We start from the raw sequence: 20,511 nt of genomic DNA, 5'->3' as shown, positions 1-20,511 counted from the left end.
GGACCATGTGTATCTGCTTGGCAGTACCTCTCTACAGGGGCGTTTGCACATCTGGGCACATCAGCAATGGGTGCAACTTAAAGTAGCTGAATGCATTCATTAGAAGGGGTGTCCACAAACATTTGGACATATAGCGTACCTGGGACGGTCACCCCGATAGATATGAAACCTGGGTTATTGCAGGGAAGCAAACAGCGCTGCGGCCCAGGGCATGTTTTATGGAGCGTGTGCATGTGTAGCAGAGCCTGGAGGTGAGGGTGTCCTCAAGCAGCTGCCGATCGGGCCGCTCCAGGCAAGCCGAGTCACTCTGCGAACACACTGACCCACTTTACAGGCACTCCAAAGAAGGAGAGACAGGGTGATAGCAGAAGCAGAAAAACTCAAGGCCTCGACAGAAAGAAGAGCTACTTCGGGGATGACGGCGCCGGCGCCGGCGGAGACCTTGTTAAGCTCCTATTGTCAGTGCGTTGCTGTGGTGACATCACTAGAAACAAGCTGTGTACTGGGAAAAGTCCCTCTGGTGTTGTCAATAGCAATTATTTCATAAAGGCCGCTGCCAGCTGCAGCGGTTCTGTCAGGTCAGGCCATTTGTGTCCGTCTACCGAGCTGGACTTCTCTAAGGTGACTTGCAGTCGACCCCTGTTTGTTGCGTAACTGTCCATCAGGAGCTCAGTTTAAATAAGGTCACCCGCAGGCTGTGTCACCAGCCTTGAAGAACCTTGATTCCGGGTGCACTATTTGGACGAAAGTATTGGGACACCTGCTCATTCATTGCTTCTTCTGAAATCAAGGTTATTTAAAAATATAGGGATATTTGTTGGAGTAACTGTCACTACTGTCCAAGGCTTTGCTGTGATGATTTGATTGCATTCGGCAACAAGTGCCCCCAGCAACTCCCCAAGTCATCGCAAAAGTATTGGATGGAGCACCAACCAGCATCATTCCAGAGACCACAGTTCTTCCACTGCTTTATACTGTTTAGGCACGCATATATGTCCACATGTTTGTGGACACTCCTTCTAACGAATGCGTTCAGCTACGTTAAGTCGACCCGTTGCTGACACAGGTGCAAATGCACACAAGCAGCTTGTCTAGTGCCAATAGAATAGGACTCTCTGGAGCAGATGAACTTTTCAGCATCATGACTAATGCCAGGCAAGGGCTAAAGGGATACAACGACCCCATTTGCTGAGCAGTGGAGCAGTGGAACAGTGTTGGGGATGAGGCGAGGTGGTGATCATCCAGCGTCCTGACCTCGGTAATGTTCTTGTGGCTGAATTCAATCAAATCCTCACAGGAAGCTCTTCTGTCCTGGAGAGTAAAGGCAGTTACTCCAACAGAAGCTGGATGAAACAATGAATGAGCATGAATGAGCAGGCGTCCCGATACTTTTGTCAATGTAATGTGAATCCCTGTTTGACTCCCTCTCTCATTTGTCTAGTCCTGCTCGATGTGCCTTCCGAACGTCCCTCAAGGTCCCAACGCAGTGTGGTATTGACTGGGCCTGAGAGAGCTTAACCGAGAGCTTGTCACATGATTGACTGACTGATATCTCTCTGTATAGGATGTCCCTTTGAAACAGGCTCCTTTAGATTGTCTTGCAGAAGGTCAAGTGGGTTGCATAATGGCTCTTAAAATAGCCTCACTGTTAGACTGGGCCTGACCCTGCAGTTTGCCTTTCGACAAGTGACGAGTAGCGATGGTGGTGCTGAGAGATCCTCCCAGAGCTCCGGTGACAGGACCTATCTGACACCCACCCCTCGCCCTTACACTCTCGGGTATCCGGCATCAGGTCTCAGCTACCTGGCTGCCCGGCAAGCCCTTCCATGGATAGCTTCCATCTAGCTGCTCTCCGGAACGATGATGTCATCCTCCACGGCAATGCTGACTGAGGGCTCTCATACTGCCAGGGCTTTGTCCGTGCTGGTCATGGCTGTCGCGTCCGTCCATGGAGAAGGTGGAGGGGGTGCGGGGAGTGGAGGTACTGCAGTGGTTAGGAATGGAGCCATAGCATGCATGATGGGCAGTAGGAATGGGAAGGTGGCCAAGGTCCAGCCTCCTGGAGGAAAGCCGTCTAGCGATGGAGGGAGAGCAAGGAAGCATAAAGGTACCTGGTACAACCGACTGCTGGCTTACAGGTGAGTCACTCTGGTACCTCCTAACTCACTCAATGTCCTCCTCCAGACCTCAGCTCTAAGCCGGGTCCGGTTATAAAGCCTTCCTCCTCTTTGTGGTGTTGCACAATGCGGCAGTTAGTCGTTCTCGTAGTGAGATCTGACTGCAGTGGGAGGAACAGGAGGGGGGGATGGGGGGGTTGGTTTAAGATCATATCCTGGTACGTGGGATGGCACAGAACTTTTTAACGAATGGGCCGAGCTCTCAGCCCACGCAGAAGAATGCGCCCTAATTGCCCAAGACAATGAGAGCGAGGACGGAGATTACTATGCTGACAGCGAGATGGCCTTATATGCCACTGGAGCCGTGGAGCTGCGCGCGCGCGGATGCGGTTGCCATGGCAACGCAGGAGGGGCGACATCACTGCGAGGTGTGGTGGGAGGCGGAGGGGGAAGGTGCGGCGGATGAGAACAATAGTGTCTAAATTGAATGCGTAGCTTTCCTTTGGCCTCCCTTTTTTTTCCCCTCTCTCACTCCTCTCCTCTCGCCATCTCGCTTCCTGACACTCGCGCCTCAACACACACGCCGAATTCCGAACTGCCCCGTTGTCATTGCACGCTCCATCTGGGAAGCCAAACCACTGTCAGGGGGCTGATGTTACTGGAACTAATTTCATTAGAAGAGCTCTCGCTGATTGCACTCTCACTCTCGCGCGTGTGCGCACACGCTCTCGCTCTCTCTCCTACGCCACTGGTTGACATGTGGCAGATCTCTCATCTAAAATTGCTTTGCATTTGCCCTTCTGCCTCGCGCTCGGTTGATTGATTTCTGGCGGACTGTTCTGCAGCTCATTGAACAGGACCGTGCATCTGAAACATGACTGAAGGTTAGCTGGTCACAGCTACGCTGTGTGTCCAAATGTTTGTGGACACCCCGTCTAATGAATGCATTCAGCTACTTCAGCTGACACCGATGTGTGAATGCTCACACATGCACACACAGAGAGCCCAATATAATAGGGCTCTCTGGAGCAGATGACCCTATGAACCTCTTGGCACCATGCTGCCTAATGTGTGCCAGGCGTGGGCTAGAGGGGTATAAAGCCCCCCAGCATTGAGCTGTGGAGCAGTGGAAGAACTGGGTTCTCTGGAATGATGATGATGCTCCACACAGTATGCAGTTTGGGATGGGCTGGGAAGTTGAGAAGGAGGTGGAGTTCTGTGGTGATCATCCTGGTGACATCCTGGTCTCACTAACGCTCTTGTGGCTGAATGCAATCAAATCCTCACAGCAATGCTCCTCCAAAATCTAGTAGAAAGCTTTACTTCTTCCATGGACAGTAGAGACAGTTACTCCATCAAAGGCAGGATCAGCTCTTTTTAATAGCCTTGATTTCAGAAGAAACAATGAATGAGCAGGTGTCCCAATACTTTTGTCATTACCAAATGCTACGCAGACTAACTTATCTGCTTGTCTGTCTGTTCATTCGTTCACACGTCCATTTATTCGTCTGTCCATCTGTTCTTGCTTTCTTTCGTTTGCTCTTCTGTTTGTCCATCCGTCCGTCCAGCTGGCCGTGACAGCAGTCTGTTTGTGTACTGAGGCCCAGTGGGCTCTACACACAGCAGAAAAAGTGGCCCACAATCAGCCATAACATTAGCACCACCTGCCTAATATTGAGTAGGTCCCCCTTGTGCCACCATAACAGATCTGACCATTCGAGGCATGGACTCCACAAGACCTCTGAAGGCGTCCTGCTGTGGTATCTGTAGGATATGCAAGCTGTGCAAGCTGAAGCTCAGGATATTGCGGTGTTTCCTTTCCTTACCATTCCTGTTGCTGGTGTGTGTGTGTGTGTGTGTGTGTGTGTAGGGGGGGTACAGTCAGAGCTTTCAGTATTCATTATTAAATATTAACAGAAATGCTCTGGAAGGTCGTGCTGAGTTCAGACAGTGTTGTTTTGACATCTTTGCATCAGCAGGATCATTTGTAGCAGAGCTGGAGCTTGTAGGGATGGCGCTGACCAGCGTTTCAGTGTCATGGGGAATTCACACTGGTCGTCATCCGGCCAGAGGCTGCAGGGACGCGCGTCATTTATACCAGACGGGGACCAGACGCGACCGAGGAAGTGAAAATGGAATGATGATACTACATGGACAAAAGTATTGGGACACCTACTCATTCATTCTTTCTTCTAAAATCAAGGATATTCAAATATGGTCTGTCCTGCTTTTGTTGGAGTATCTGTCTCCACCGTCCAGGGGTTTTGGAGCATTGCTGAGCTCCTCCCAAAAGTACTGGATGGAGCACCACCACCATCATTCCAGAGAACACAGTTCTTCCACTGCTCCACAGCTCAATGCTGGGGGGCTTTATACCCCTCTATAGCCCACGCCTGGCATTAGGCAGCAGCATGGTGCCAATAGGTTAATGTTTAGCTAACGTCAGCTAGAGCAGTTAACATTTAGCTGACGTCAGCTAGATTAGTTAACATTTGGCTGACGTTAGCTGGAGTAGTTAATATCTAGTTAAAGTCAGCTTGAGTAATTAACATTTAGCTAACATCAGCTGGAGTAGTTAATATCTAGTTCATATTAGAGTAACATTTAGCTAACATCAGCTAGAGTAGTTAACGTCTAGCTGACGTCAGCTAAAGTAGTTAACATCTAGTTAATGTCAGCTAGAGTAGTTAACATCTAGTTAATGTCAGCTAGAGTAATTAACATTTAGCTAACATCAGCTGGAGTAGTTAATATCTAGTTCATAGTAGAGTAACATTTAGCTAACATCAGCTAGAGTAGTTAACGTCTAGATAACATCAGCTAGAATAGTTAACATTTGGCTGACGTCAGCTAGAGTAGTCAACATTTGGCTGACGTCAGCTAGAGTAGTCAACATTTGGCTGACGTCAGCTAGAGTAGTCAACATTTGGCTGACGTTAGCTGGAGTAGTTAATATCTAGCTTATATCAGCTGTAGTAGTTAACATCTAGTTGATGTCAGTTAAAATATTTAACATTTAGCTGATGTCAGCTAGAGTAGTTAACATTAGAATAATTAACATTTAGCTCACATCAGCTGGAGTAGTTAACATCTAGTTAATATTAGAGTAACATTTAGCTAACATCAGCTAGAGTTGTTAACGTCTTGCTAACATCAGCTAGAGTAGTTAACGTCTAGCTAATGGCAGCTAGAGTAGTTAACGTCTAGCTAACGTCAGCTAGAGTAGTTAACATCTAGTTAATGTCAGCTAGAGTAGTTAACGTCTAGCTAACATCAGCTAGAGTAGTTAACATCTAGTTAATGTCAGCTAGAGTAGTTAACATCTAGTTAATGTCAGTTAGAGTATTTAGCATTTTGCTGACGTCAGCTAGAATAGTTAACATTTGGCTGACGTCAGCTGGAGTAGTTAACATCCCGCTAGCCTTTGAGTATTTACAGCGGCTCATGTTGTGTCATTTTAAGGCGCTTGTGTTTTAATGTAAAAAAAAAAAGTAAATTAATAATGAATTTATTCGCAAATATGAGCAGAAATGTCAGGGTTTACAGTTCTGGTAAAACAGAAGGTCACGGTTCGTCTTTACATTTTCTAAAATACACAGATTTCAGAGTTTGAATACGGGCACTCCAAACCGGGCGTGTGTGTGTGTGTGTGTGTGTGTGTGTGTACATGTACACTCTCAATGATTCGTTGTCGTCACAATGGCATCTTTCCAGCATGCCTGTCAGCCCTCGTGCTGCTATTTTTAGCTCAGAGGCTGAAGGTGCGTGCCTGTATGTGTGTGTGTGTGTGTGTGTGTGTGTGTGTGTGCGCAGTCCTGTCTCACTTTACCAGCAGGACCGTAACCAGACTCTCCTCTGTTCTCTTTGAGGGGATAATTTTAGCCGGGAGTTGAAGGTTTCAGCAGGGTGTCGTGTGTCCAACCCCCCCCCCCCTGCCTACCTTCCCCCTCTCCCTGCCCCTCCTGCCATTGTTCCACAGGGGTAAGACTATACATGGTGCGAGGGGTCAGTTTAGGCCCCTGCTGCACCAGCGGTGACCACATGGCATGAGTGGTTCTTCCAGTCAGGCCTGAACCGCCCTGAAAGAACAGCTGATCTCAGGTGACGGCTGTCCGAAATGACCGTGTGAGAAGGCTTGCTTAGGGAAGTGGGCACAGTTAATGTGGACGTACTTTGATGGCTACCTCGTCCTTCTTGGTGTGACGAACGGTTTCGCCATAGCAACTGATTTTGTTGATGGAGTTCAAAGGTTTGTGCACCTTTCTTATATCAGTTATACAAGAACACTAGTAACACCCAACCAACCACATTCTGTACCACAGAAACCCTTCTTGCAACAACCTAGCAACCACCTAAGACTCTATAGCATCCACCTTGGATTCCATAGCAATTGCCTAGCAACCACCTGAAACAGCATACCAGCCACCCTAGAAACCCTCATAAAACACCCTCTAAGCAACACATTAGCAACTACCTGAAGTACCATAGCAACTCTAATGAAACACCTTAGCAAAACCATCACACCTACCATTAAACCTTGAACTGTGGCAATCATCTGGGGTACCTTAGCAACCACCTGAAGTACCATAGCAGCTGACATAGCAACCACTTGAAGTACCATAGCAAAGAATTGCCCTCATAAAACACCTTCAAAACACCAAAGCACCCATTTGGTCTGAAACACCATCTGAAATACCTGAACCACAACCTTAGCAACCACCTGGTTTACCAAAGCAACCTCCTTGGAGCATTTTAGCACCACCACAGCACCCATATAACATGAGCAAAACTTCAGCCATCACCTGGGGCACCTTAGTACCCCAAAAAGTGCCATAGCAACTTCCATAGTAACCACTGAAAGTACCATAGCAACCACCCTATCAACCTTCATAAACACCTAAACACCATATCACTCACTTAGCATCCGCCTGGAACACCTTGTCAGCCACCTGTAATACCGGTTCCACTACCCTAGCAACCGCCCGGTATACCATAGCAACCTCTTAGGAACATTTAAGCAACACCATAGCAAGCATAATAACATGAACAAAACCTTGAACTTTAGCAATCACCTGGGGCACCTTTGCAATTTCCATAGCAACCACTCTAGCAACCCTCGTAAACACCTTAACCGCCACCGTGTCAGCCACCTGAAATACCTCAGCCACTGCCCTTGCAACCACCTGGTATACCACCTCAACTTCCTTGGAAACATCTTAGCAACACCATAGCGCCCACTTCTCAAGACCGTAGCAACCACCTGATATGTCGTTGTAACTACGAAGCAATACCATAGCAACCACCAGGATTACCATAGCAACAAATGCTGTATATCGCCATTCAGGGCTCTTATTTTTACCTCCTGGCTCCTGGAGGAAGGGGCTGGACAGTGATGGAGCTGTGGAGAGAAAGACAGGCGGAGAACACTGATCACATGATGCTGACTCATACAGACTCCCGACTGCGACACACACACACACACACACACACACTGACCCAGAGCAGAAACAGTGCTGCGTATGTCTGCTGTTCAATACCATATGAGGCAGAGTCTCTCTCACACGCAGGGAATGATGGGATTTTCCTGGCCAAGCAGACTGGACAACAGATTGGTGTGGATCATTTTGCTTTTGGCAGAAGCTGGAGGAGCTCCTCATGGCCATGTGTGTGTGTGTGTGTGTGTGTTCATGCTGGTTCGAGAAGGTTCACACTCTTCCTCCTCCAATTATCAACAATATTCAGGGGTTTATTCGGGGGTCTGTGAGCAGGATCCTCCAATCCAGTGATCAGCAGACGTCCGTCTGAGGAGGACGTCTGTCCCTGCTGATAATGAAGCATGGCTAAAAGCTGCCTTCCCCCTTTTCATCCTGTTTGTATCACTTGGGGCACCTTAGCAGTCCCTTGAAGTACCATAGCAACTTCCATAGCAACCACTGAGAGTACTGGGGCTGTCAGGATGACTTTATTAAAAATATTATTAATTTCATTAAAATAATCATGTTCCCAAATATTAGTTTAATGATTTGCCTCTGAATAATAATCAGGGATACAGGGAATCCACTCGCCACTCTAAAGCAGCATCCAACACAACTGTTGCCTTAAGGGGGCGCTGTTACCACTCAGCGTGAGAGGGAGGAAACCCACACCAGCAGTACTAGCACTAGGATTCATGGGCCTTCCACCCCCTCTTTAGAAGTGTCCGAGGAGTTGGGGGTGGGGTTTAGTTGGCTTGAACTGGCCAGCGCTATGAGGTTTATCATGTACGCAGTTTTGACAAAAGTTTTGGGACACCTGCTCATTCATTGTTTCTTTCTAAATCAAGGGTATTAAAAAGAGTTGATCCTGCTTTTGATGGAGTAACTGTCTCTACTGTTCAGGGAAGAAGGTTTTTTACTAGATTTTGGAGGAGGATTGCTGTGAGGATTTGATTGTAATCAGTGAAAAGAGTATTAGTAAGGTCAAGATGTTGGATGATCACCACCTCACCTCATCATTCCAGAGAACACAGTTCTTCCACTGCTCCACAGCTCAATGCTGCTGGGGGGCTTTATGCCCCTCTATAGCCCACGCCTGGCATTAGGCAGCATGGTGCCAATAGGTTCATGCTTTGACACCCCTTCTAATAGACACATTCAGCTACTTTAAGCGACACCCATTGCTGGCATAGATGTGCAAATGCACACACACACAAAGTTTGTGTAGTATTAGGTTGTCTGAGTGTGTTTCTCTGCTGAACTCTCCTCGTTTTTTCCTGTGTGTTTAGGAAAGCCATCTCACGCTCAGGCCTGCAGCACCTGGCCCCAGTCCAGACCTCCTTACCCACCCTGACCAACGGACCGGCCAAGGAGCTGCGCGCCGCCGTTGACTGGACTGTGAGTCACACACACACTCTGCTCGACTGCTTTACACCTCCACATCCCACACACTCAGCGCCAACATACTGATACAGCAGCCGCTCTGAATATCACACAAAATACAGCTCTAAATACTGCAGCTGAAGTGCCATAGCAACTTCCATAGCAACCACTGAAAATACAATAGCAACCACCCTAGCAACCCTCATAAACACCTAAACAGCACCATAGCACTCACTTAGCATCCGCCTGGAACACCTTGTCAGCCACCTGTAATACCTGTTCCACTACCCTAGCAACCGCCTGGTATACCATAGCAACCTCCTAGAAACATTTAAGCAACATTATAGCAACCATAGTAACATGAACAAAACCTTAAACTTAGCAATGTTTTGCAATCACCTTGGGAACCTTTGCAGTTTCCATAGCAACCATTCTAGCAACCCTCGTAAACACCTTAACCGCCACCTTGTCAGCCACCTGAAACACCACCTCAACACCACCTCATTACATGGGAGGTGGGGTCGTCTCAGGCTGTAAGGCCTCTGAATGGTCTTCGCTCTTGGTGCAGTTCCTTAGGGCAGGTGAGAATAGTGTAATTACACTCGGGCAGGGACCACAGCAACCACACTAAGACCCTTGCGAGGGTCTGGAGCGGTTCGTTCGTCCTGAGAACAAGATCTGACCTCGGCTCAGCTAAACAGCTCCCACAGCCCCAGATAGTTCTGACCAAGAAGCAGAGGACATGTTCTCCAGACCACTTTTAGAAGGTACTGACCACTGCAGGACCTGATGCCTTGGAGATGTTCTGATGACCCACTTGTCTAGAACATCCCAGTTTAACACCAACATCACCTTTAAGACCTGACTGTTCATGTAGCTCCACCCCTAGTCAGCTGAAGATGGCGATAATCAGTGGTGCTAATGTTATGGCTCATCGTTGTCTGTCGAATGGATTTACTTTTCGAAATACCAGAGCAGAAATAAATACATTTGGAGTTACAAGGTTTTTATACGTTCAGTTGTGCATATCTTTAGAGGATTTGTTTAGAGGATCCTGTTTGGCACGGCTCCTAAACTCTGCTGGCATGGCAGCGGATTGGCTCATTAATGCAGGTGGGGCATGTGGAGAGAGGTGGGGCCCAGTGGGGCATTTCCTGGACGTCACTGCTGCCCTTTCTCGCCACACACACACACACATACATACACACTCTCCAAATATGACCAGAGCCAATATTAAACTTAAACCCTCCTGTGTGTTTGGGTTGACATAGTGCTCACTGTGTTCACCTGCACATTCAGTACCAGTCAAAAGTTTGAACACACCTGATTGAATGCCAGATTATATATATATATAAATATATATATATATATATATATATATATATATATATATATATTTGCATATCTGAGAGGGGCTCTGAGTGTATCAGGGGCTGCGAGTTCGAATCCCGAGGCGTGTCGCATGTCGCTTTGCCATCAGCAACCAGAGTACAGGGGAGCACAATTAGCCGTGCTCTCTCCGGGTGGATCGATGGCGCTCTCTCCCCTCATCACTCTTAAAAGCGATGTTATAGGCTGCTATAGGCCTCTGTTGGCTGGTGTGGTGGAGCTGGAGACCTGACGCATTCCTCCAAACGTGTCGGCTGGAAAGGAGGCGGTGTCTGGCTTAGCAGACATGTATCATGTATTGGGTTAATTAGCGATACCGAATTGGGAGAAAATTAGTGCAGTGACCTCATTGTATGTCCAGTATTCCCATGTCCAGTTTCCTTCCACTATATACTAGTTTGTATAGGTGAAACACTCTCGCTGCTGAAGTAATACTGATCTTCCTCCTTGGGTCATTTCTGCACGGTACTGTGAAGCAGGCAGTTGGTGCATTCCAAAACTTTGCTCCCCCAGACAAGTCATTTTCAGCTACCGACAAGTGCTCAGCATGTATGGGAACTCGCTGTCCAGCAGGTGCGCACTGGCCATGACTAAATTTGGAGAAAAACTGGGTAGAAATCCAAGCACTCTAGGAGGCCCGTCATGATTCAGCCTGAAAGCCTTTCGTCTGTAAATACTCGGTGAAGCTGCGTCAGACACCTTTGAGGAATCTGCGTAGAAGATGGTTCTCACTTATTTGCCACTTTTTTTGATGTCTGGGTTATTTTATAGTTGGGAGACACGGATGTGGGAATTCTGGAGGATTACAAATGCAGAAAATAAAGAAAATATATTGGAATTAAAAATAATATTAAAGATATGATGCTGATGCTGGTGTATCTGATGTATAATACATGCATTAAAAGATAATCCTCTATGAAATGGAGCAGTACGGCTTCTATGCTCTGTACAGGGTATAACGGGGGAGTCAGTGAGTCAGTAGCTTGTTGTTGTGGGCAGTGGTATAGTCACAGCGTCTGTAAGGTGTAGCCTCCACAAGCTGTGGTCAGCGTTACCTGAGATCGCTGGGTTTTTGGCACTGATGCAGGCGCACAAGTTGACCTGTGGTGGTTCATGCCGGTGCATAAACATCTCCTGTAGTTGTGTCCAGTAAAGCACTGCCAAACTGACCTGACCTTCATAGCGATTACTGATCTCTTGCTGTAATTCCCGTATGCGTCCTTTACTACAACCATTACAGGCCAGAAATAATGGGCTTAGAGATGCACAGGAACTTTACCTGTGCTCTTACATCACCCCTACGTCAGTCCTGTATGTCCAAAAATCCAAATATTTGCGGACACCCCTTCTAATCAATGCATTCAGCTACTTTAAGCTGCACCAATTGCTGGGACAGATGTACAAATGCTCTCTCTCACACACACAGCTTGTCTAGTCCCTGTACTGAAGTACTGCCAATAGAATAGGACTCTCTGGAGCAGATAAACATCATAAACCTATTGGCACCATGCTGCCTACTGCCAGGCGTGCGCTAGAGAGGTTAACATAAAGCCCCCCAGCATTTAGCTGGTGGTGAGCTGGTGGTGCTCCATCCTCACAGCAGTGTTCCTCCAAAATCTAGTGGAGAGCCTGTTCTTCCCTGAACAGTAGAAACAGTTACTCCAGCAAAAGCAGGAGACTCATTTTATTAGCTTTGATTTCAGAAGAAACAATAAAACAATAAGCAGGTGTCCCAATACTTTTGTCCATATACTGTCTTATCTTTTGAGTTGGAGAGTGTATAACAGTTCCCTGCTGTGAAATGTGTGTTTTGTGCAGGAGAATGCGGTGAATGGGGACCACTTGTGGCTGGAGACCAACTGCTCCGGAGACTTGTGTTACCTGGGCGAGGAGACGTGCATGGTGAAGATTGCAGTGAGTAAACCGAGTAAACAGATACACAGGTCCAGATAAACACAACACCCCTCTGCTGTTTCGCTGCCCATGCTCGATCATTTGCTTCCTTGGCAGCAGACAGAGGATCTGTTTGAACGTGTGGACGGATACCCTGTAATTTCGGATATGTGAGAATTAGTAGGTAGTGCTATTAAACATGCCCATCATGTAGAGGCACACTGACTGAATTTTCACGGCTGATTTCGGTTCCACGGTTGGTTCGAGTCCCAGTCATGCTGCTAGCCCGAGAGAGCACAATCGGCCTTACACTCTCCAGGGTGGGTAGATGGCGCTCTCTCTCCCCGCAAAATGTGAATACACTATTTTGTTTAATGGAGCGACTACGCCATGTAATTACGGCTAACTCGTCATCCCTATGTTGCCTAGCAACAGTGCTAACCTAATAGTGCTAACTGTTAACGGACTACATTGTGTGGCGGAAGGATAGTTGCTTGTTAATGTTTTTTTTTTGAGTTTAGGGTGTGATCTTCTCCACTTCAAGCAATAAGCCACTCCAAATTGTGTGTTCCTGGCATTTCATCACAGGGAAGAACCAGTAACACAAAGGGTCCCTATCTTACACCCTGTGTAAGGCGCGTCGCAATGCTCGTTGCTATCTTACACCCCGCCAACAGTCTAATTTCACGACTTCCGCCTGCGTCGCTTTAACAGCAGCGCTGCTTGTGAATATTTCTACGCTGATGGGTGCGGTGGTCTCGAAATGAGGGGTGCTCAGGTCAGTTTCTGGAGTATTGCTGTGTATCTTGGCAACAGAAAACACAGGAGGAGCTCCACTGACTGAAAACAGCCTAGGCAGACGTTCGTCAACAGTCAGACGTTCGTTGCTATCTCGGAAGTGAATTGTCAACAATGGCACGTGCAGCCCGACGCTCGTACACCCCTCCATGCTTTACACCACTGAAATATCAACCCGTCAAAGTCAGTTAGACCGCACCTGGCTCTTAAAGGAAACAGCGAGAGACACCCTGATTGGTTTATTACTGCACGTTATGCCCCAAAAACACACCCATGATTAATTAAGAGACTTCGTATGTGACTTTTGCGTGGTTCAAGCCACACAAGGCGTACTCTTCCCTTTGTTACGATAGCAAAGACACACCGACACGCCCTAAATCGCCTAGACGCCTTGTCTAAAGATCACTAAAATAGGGTCCACAGCCTCTTACGGATTAATGCTTTAAGTGGAGTTATGATATAACTGAATTATGGGAGAAGGACCATCCCCAAACTCCTCCTCCTCCTCCTCCTGGCCCCAAAAACGCCTTATACATACCCGCTTCTCTATTTAACTCTGTGACAGACAAACGTCACACCCTCCTCCACCCCGTCTCCTCCCGTCTTCCATCATTCACCACACCCAGCGGGGGGATCCGGCTTCACATGCAGAACGCAGGAATGCCAAACCCAAGCCAAAAATATTCCGCCCTCCCGTTCCGGCCTGTGGTCCACACTAGCAAATAATATTTTAAAACAATCCAGACTCCACCTTCGGATAGATACATCCCAATACACGGATGCATTTCTACACTAACAGGCAGAAATGCCAGTCATCAGTGAGGAGTCAGGTGGATCCCGAGGCTGGAGATGAGCAGGAGTTAGACAGGAGTGTAATCACAGTGCTTCGGGAACCACACTGCCTTTCATGAGGTAATATACGGCCGGCGCGTGCTGAACGCTCAAGATTGTTATTAGTCTGGAGAGCATAAAGACATAAAGGCAGGCAGGTGAAAGGGGACTTAATGCCGGCTCGATCTCCGCCGGGCTTTTGTTGGAGCCGAGCGCGGCACTCTGATGTGTTAAAGAAGCCTTTTATTACCACTCCAGGCAAGTTGGCAAATCTTTTGCCTGGGAAGAAACGAGCTTTTGGAGAGCAGGCAGCGGGTGTAGAAAGGCTGTTTGTAGTTAAATGGGTATTGTGGATGGAGGCACAAATACAAGAAAGCAAGCAGTGGCTGAGACTAATGTTGGCTGCTCTATTGTAAGTAAAGCATGTGTGTGTTTTCTGTTCCCGCTGTCTTGTGCCGTGTGCTGTTTGGTTCTCTTAAGAAGTCAGCTCCCAGAAGGAAGTGTGCAGCGTGTAAGATTGTTGTCCACATGGCCTGCATCGAGCAGCTGGACAAGGTAAGGACTGACCCATATACCAACACATTGCTTCATTCTGAGTTATGATGTATTGCCATTGTGCTTGAACCCACAGTAGAGTGTAACAGTAGGGGTGGACATTCAATGAAGTGTGATATCTAATGCAACTGCACCAACTCCAGCACGGCTCTAATTCCCCGGCTCTGGTTTTATGAGTAGAGTCATCATTTTACTTCATTTAAATTTTGTTAAAAAGTATCGGAGCAATGAAACAAAACTGGTCCTTTTCGGGCCTATAGATCATCGGGATGTCTGGAGGAGGAAGAATGAAGCATATGGCGGCGTCTGGAAACCTGAAGAGTGTGGAGGGAGGGCAAGATGGAGTCAATCAAATATCAGATAATCCCAAGAGATAACATCAGGCCTTCTGTGAGGAAGCTGAAGCTTCGGCATCATTGGGCCTTGCAACAGGACAATGATCCCGGGAATACCTCGAAGTCCACCAAGGCTTGGTTTCAGAAGAAGTCCTGGAAGATTCTAGAGTGGCGGTCACAGTTGCCTGACTTGAACCCCATAGTAAATCTTTGGTGGGGTTTTAGGAAGGTGGTTGCAGCAGCAAACCCAAGAATATTAGAGAACTGGAGGCCAATACATATGAGGGATGGGCTAAGATTCCTCAGGAACGCTGTTGCCAGAAGCTGGTGTCTGTAGTAGGTCAGAACAACAGAAGGTTCTCTACTAGGTCCTTAAGACGCTTGTCATTAAAAGTCTTGTTTGATTGGTTTATTGTGAACAGCTGACAGTTTGTACATTTTGCTAAAACTCTCAAACTCAGTGTTTCGTTATTTCTCCTTCTCACTTCCCTTTCTTTTTTTTTGTGTGCAGATCAACTTCCGTTGTAAGCCAACCTTTAGAGAGGGCAGCTCACGATGCCTTCGAGATGTACGTGTAGCATCCCATTGTACAAACATCACAGACACTTTCTGATATACTCCAGCAGAATGCTGTATTCCACACTGACAGAATGAGGCCTCATGTAGGTGGCTGCCATGATAAGATGTGACCCACTGTCTCTGTGTGTTTGGGCCGACAGAACGTATTAAGACATCACTGGGTTCACCGCCGACGGCAAGAGGGGAAGTGCCGCCAGTGTGGCAAGGTAAGTCACATCGACCCAGACAACATCAGGAACTCACCAACATCACCAACGGCATTAGCCTTGATACCATCAACAAGCTCAGAGCCATGAAGATCAATCATCAACCTCAGTTGGGCTAACACCATCAACACCGTCAGCTCCACAAACACCCTCAACATCATCACCAACATCATCAATTCCACTGACACCCTCAACATCATCACCAACATCATCAATTCCACTGACACCCTCAAAATCATTACCAACACCATCAATTCCACTGACACCCTCAACATCATCACTAACACCATCAATTCCTCTGACACCCTCAACATCATCACCAACATCATCAACTCCACTGACACCCTCAACATCATCACCAACATCATCAACTCCACTGACACCCTCAACATCATCACTAACACCATCAATTCCTCTGACACCCTCAAAATCATTACCAACACCATCAATTCCACTGACACCCTCAACATCATCACCAACATCATCAATTCCACTGACACCCTCAACATCATCACCAACATCATTAACTCAACTGACACCCTCAACATCATCACTAACATCAATTCCTCTGACACCCTCAACATCATCACCAACATCATCAACTCCACTGACACCCTCAACATCATCACCAACATCATCAATTCCACTGACACCCTCAACATCATCACCAACATCATCAACTCCACTGACACCCTCAACATCATCACCAACATCATCAATTCCACTGACACCCTCAACATCATCACCAACATCATCAACTCCACTGACACCCTCAACATCATCACCAACATCATCAATTCCACTGACACCCTCAACATCATCACCAACATCATCCACTCCACTGACACCCTCAACATCATCACTAACACCATCAATTCCTCTGACACCCTCAACATCATCACTAACATCATCAATTCCACTGACACCCTCAGCATCATCATCAACATCATCAATTCCACTGACACCCTCAACATCATCACCAACACCATCAATTCCACTGACACCCTCAACATCATCACCAACATCATCAACTCCACTGACACCCTCAACATCATCACCAACATCATCAACTCCACTGACACCCTCAACATCATCACCAACATCATCAACTCCACTGACACCCTCAACATCATCACCAACATCATCAACTCCACTGACACCCTCAACATCATCACCAACATCATCAACTCCACTGACACCCTTAACATCATCACCAACATCATCAACTCCACTGACACCCTCAACATCATCACTATCATCCACATCACAAACATCATCATCCTCAGCATTAGCGCCATAAACACTAACACTCTCAGCAGCATCAGCACCATAAACATCAACACTCTCAGCAGCATCAGCACCATAAACATCAACACCCTCAGCAGCATCAGCACCATAAACACCAACACCCTCAGCAGCATCAGCACCATAAACACCAACACCCTCAGCAGCATCAGCACCATAAACATCAACACCCTCAGCAGCATCAGCACCATAAACGTCATCATCTTAATGGACTCATCAACCATTGACTCTCACCAGCTCAGTCAACACTGACCTCCATTAACACTGTCAGCCCTGGTATCTACTGAACTGCTGAACACCTCACCATCTCTTTCCTCCACACAGAGTTTCCAGCAGAAGTTCTTCCACAGCAAGGAGATCATCGCCATCAGCTGCTCCTGGTGCAAGCAGGCTGTGAGTGTTAGTTAAGGAGGAGGGCGTCACTGTTGCACTCTCAGTAGCTCAGGTGTGGACTGAGTGCTGACTTGGCCGTGTCTGTCTTGCTTTCAGTTCCACAACAAGGTGACATGCTTCATGCTGCATCAGATCGAGGAGCCGTGCTCGCTGGGTGCGCACGCAGGGGTCATCGTGCCCCCCTCATGGATCATCAAAGTCAGGAAGCCACAGGTACACATCAGCCTCTGGGTCAGTCAGCATACTGTGTGTGTGTGTGTGTGTTAGAGATAAAAGGTTCTCTGTGTGTCTGTTTACACTGGCAGATAAAAGGAAATGCTGAGATATGCTGTACAAATATTTATATTTTGTAGTGACCACTGCTACCACCAAGCCAACACCGTCAGTGTTTTGTAGACAAAAGTATTGGGACGCCTGTTAATTTTTTTACAGTTTCTTCTGAAATCAAGGGTATTAACAAAGAGTTGATCCTGCTTTTGTTGGAGTAACTGTCTCTACTGTCCAGGGAAGAAGAAGGCTTTCTACTAGTTTTTGGAGGAGAAGCATCGCTGTGAGGATTTGATTGCATTCAGCGACAAAAGCGTTAGTGAGGTCAGGATGTTGGATGATCACCACCCCACCTCATCACCCCAACGCATCCCAAAAGAACTGGATGGAGCAAGACTATCCATCATTCCAGAGAACACAGTTCTTCCACTGCTCCACAGCTCAATGCTGAGGGGCTTTATTCCCCTCTATAACCCACGCCTGGCATTAGGCAGCAGCATGGTGCCAATAGGTTCATGTTTATTATCTGCTCCAGAGAGTCCTATTCTATTGGCAGTACTTCTCTACAGGGACTAGACAAGCTGGATGCATTCATTAGACGGGGTGTCCACAAACATTTGGACACATAGTGTATTTTCCTAACATGATCTGTTTCTGAGCCTCTTTCCACACGTTCTTCTCTGCTGTCCACGCACCTCCTATAGTGGATGGATTATTCTTCTCCACACATCTCCAGGCACGTCCTGCAAGCCTAAATCTGGTGATCGTGTTGCCATGACATCACCTCAGCTCCTCTACCCACTCCATCAGTTTTGCTTTTCCACTAAAAGCGAAGAAACTCAGGGTGGTCAGCTCATTGTTCTGAGACCACCAGCAGCTCCAGCAGCTTCACTTGCTCTTCTACACCACTTGGTCCTTTTCCTTTCTCTCAGTAGGAGTTTCTTCTTCTTCTCAGCTCCACATCCTTCTTAACCCGCCCTGTCGTCTTCTCACAGGAGACAGATGGACAGAAACGCTTGTTCAGGTGTTGTAGGTCTAAGCACGGTTGTTAGGAGTCCCATTTTCTCCAGTGTGCCCAGTTTGGAAAGTCCTGTTTTCCTGACTTTCTCCATCTTCACGCAAGCGGATTGTCTTGGACCTGACCTTCTCAGGGCGTTTTCACACTAGAAGTGTTTTTATCCGGACCCGGGAATGCTTGCTCTGAGACTTCGAGAGCTCGGCCACATTTCGTCATTTGACGGCTTTGACTTATTGGCTGAATGGCTTTAAAAAACCTTCTCCTATAAGAACAGCTCCTTGCCAGACCCCAGAAAGTGCCACTCCTCTGAAACTGTGGAAAAATTGGTGCAGAAAAGTGACATTTGAGAATCGAGCCTTGCTTCGTATGAGTCTTCTGGGTGAAAGCAAACCAGAGATAATGAGCTCCTCCCCCAAACGAGCCCAGAATTTAGTATGGTCTCAATCCTAATAGCTAATACCAATGATGCCAACCATCTGGAAGCCTGAGAACTGTCCATACTTTGGTCCATTTGGACGCTTTTCTCCCTCTGAAAATGATTCCTCTAAAGGTTAACCTAAAGCAAATGCATGTGTTTGTGTTTGTACATGTGAGATAGGAAACTCCGAGCTGGGCTGCATGGTCTTGTCTGCTGTGCTCTGCTCCACTGGCCTCAATGTGCCGCTGTTTGATTCAGCACAACCATCAGGATGTATCTGTACCACGGTCTTTACCATTACATGCTCCCGCACAGCTTCCCAACAAAGGCCTGTCGCTTTCTGCCTCGCTTTTCCACGTGAATCTTTATCCGTGTCATCGAAGGCAGTAGAATTGATCAAAAACTGAACCACAGCCTCTTTTTTGCGACCTGGTCGTAGCTCCTCTGGGAGTGGTGGATTTAGGCCGCTCGGAGCTGTGACCGGAGGTCGCGTGGCGGGGTGGAGCGGTGTTTTGAGGGGTGACGTGTCACTGTCACTTTCAATTCAGGGGTTATTAGAAGGGACGTTTAGCAAGTGATCCCAAAATCAGACGTGATGCATGTACGGTAAAGACTGACGGCTGCTTGGGGCTCCTACTGCTGCACACTAGCTCTTGCTGGTAAAGGGCCAGAGCCAGTTAAAGTAATGAACCTGATTATGTTGTTTTCTTCTTTAGCTGCAAAACAGCATCGCAGCCGAGGTCACTTGAGCGAAGGCCTCTGAGAGTACTGTTGGTTTTAGGCTTAGCTGAAGTCTCGCTGCCATCTGTCTCTCTCCTGTCTCTCAGAGCTCGTTTAAAAACTCCACTCGGAGGAAAAAACGGACTTCATTCAAACGGAGAACCAGCAAAAAGGGCACGGACGTGAGTAGCCACTGTGTCTCTTGCGCACTGACAAGAAATCCTTTACTCGCAGTAAAATAGCCCCCTGTGTCTCAATTCGGGCCCTGTTCAGGTTGTCCCTACGGTACACCGATCAGCCATAAGATTAGCACCACCACTTTACTTCTGGAAGGAGATGCAGCTGTTAAAAGCATCTGAGAATCTACATCTGAGCCACTTCAACCAACCTGGGTCATCTCCAAGACATCAGGCAGGTATGCAGTGGTCAGTACCTACCAAAAGTGCTCCAAGAAAGGACAACACTGAGCGGCAACGTGCCATGGCCACCCACAACTAAGTGATGCTCATGGAGGCCACGCCCACCTCCCAACTTACAGGACTTGTCTTGGTGCCCCAGATACCACAGCAGGATGCCTTCAGAGGTCTTGTGGAGTCCTAGAATGCCTCAAAACAGTCAGATCTGGAGGACCTTCTTAATTTTAGGCAGGTGGTGATAATGTCATGGCTGATGGGTGTTACGAGTCCTAGGGTAAGACTCCTGCCAATGCCGTAGAAGAACCACTGTTGATTTTGGATATTTGGAAGGTTCTTTAAACCTTGAAAAGGTTCCCACTCGCGCATCTCTACTCAAACATGGTCCGTACTTAACAGAACCAAAAGTGGGTCTTC

At 47.4% G+C, this 20,511-nt stretch overlaps 1 protein-coding gene across 4 annotated transcripts in view; it reads left to right on the top strand.

The window, feature by feature from the left end:
- The window catches only part of dgki (diacylglycerol kinase, iota), a 91,497-nt gene that overhangs the window by 36,956 nt on the left and 34,030 nt on the right, over positions 1–20,511 (top strand). For 2 of the 4 annotated variants that reach the window (XM_072673211.1, XM_072673209.1), the window contains exons 2-9: positions 8,881–8,989; positions 12,182–12,277; positions 14,366–14,440; positions 15,287–15,343; positions 15,495–15,560; positions 17,190–17,258; positions 17,355–17,471; positions 19,789–19,863. In XM_072673211.1, the coding sequence (XP_072529312.1) occupies positions 8,881–8,989; positions 12,182–12,277; positions 14,366–14,440; positions 15,287–15,343; positions 15,495–15,560; positions 17,190–17,258; positions 17,355–17,471; positions 19,789–19,863 (664 nt within the window). The remainder of the gene's footprint in view (positions 1–8,880; positions 8,990–12,181; positions 12,278–14,365; positions 14,441–15,286; positions 15,344–15,494; positions 15,561–17,189; positions 17,259–17,354; positions 17,472–19,788; positions 19,864–20,511) is intronic. The other 2 variants (XM_072673210.1, XM_072673212.1) reach the window with 2 other exon arrangements.

The sequence above is a fragment of the Salminus brasiliensis genome, chromosome 2 (assembly GCF_030463535.1).
Source record: "Salminus brasiliensis chromosome 2, fSalBra1.hap2, whole genome shotgun sequence".
Lineage (NCBI taxonomy): Eukaryota > Metazoa > Chordata > Actinopteri > Characiformes > Bryconidae > Salminus > Salminus brasiliensis.
This window is presented reverse-complemented; position numbering and strand designations above follow the sequence as displayed.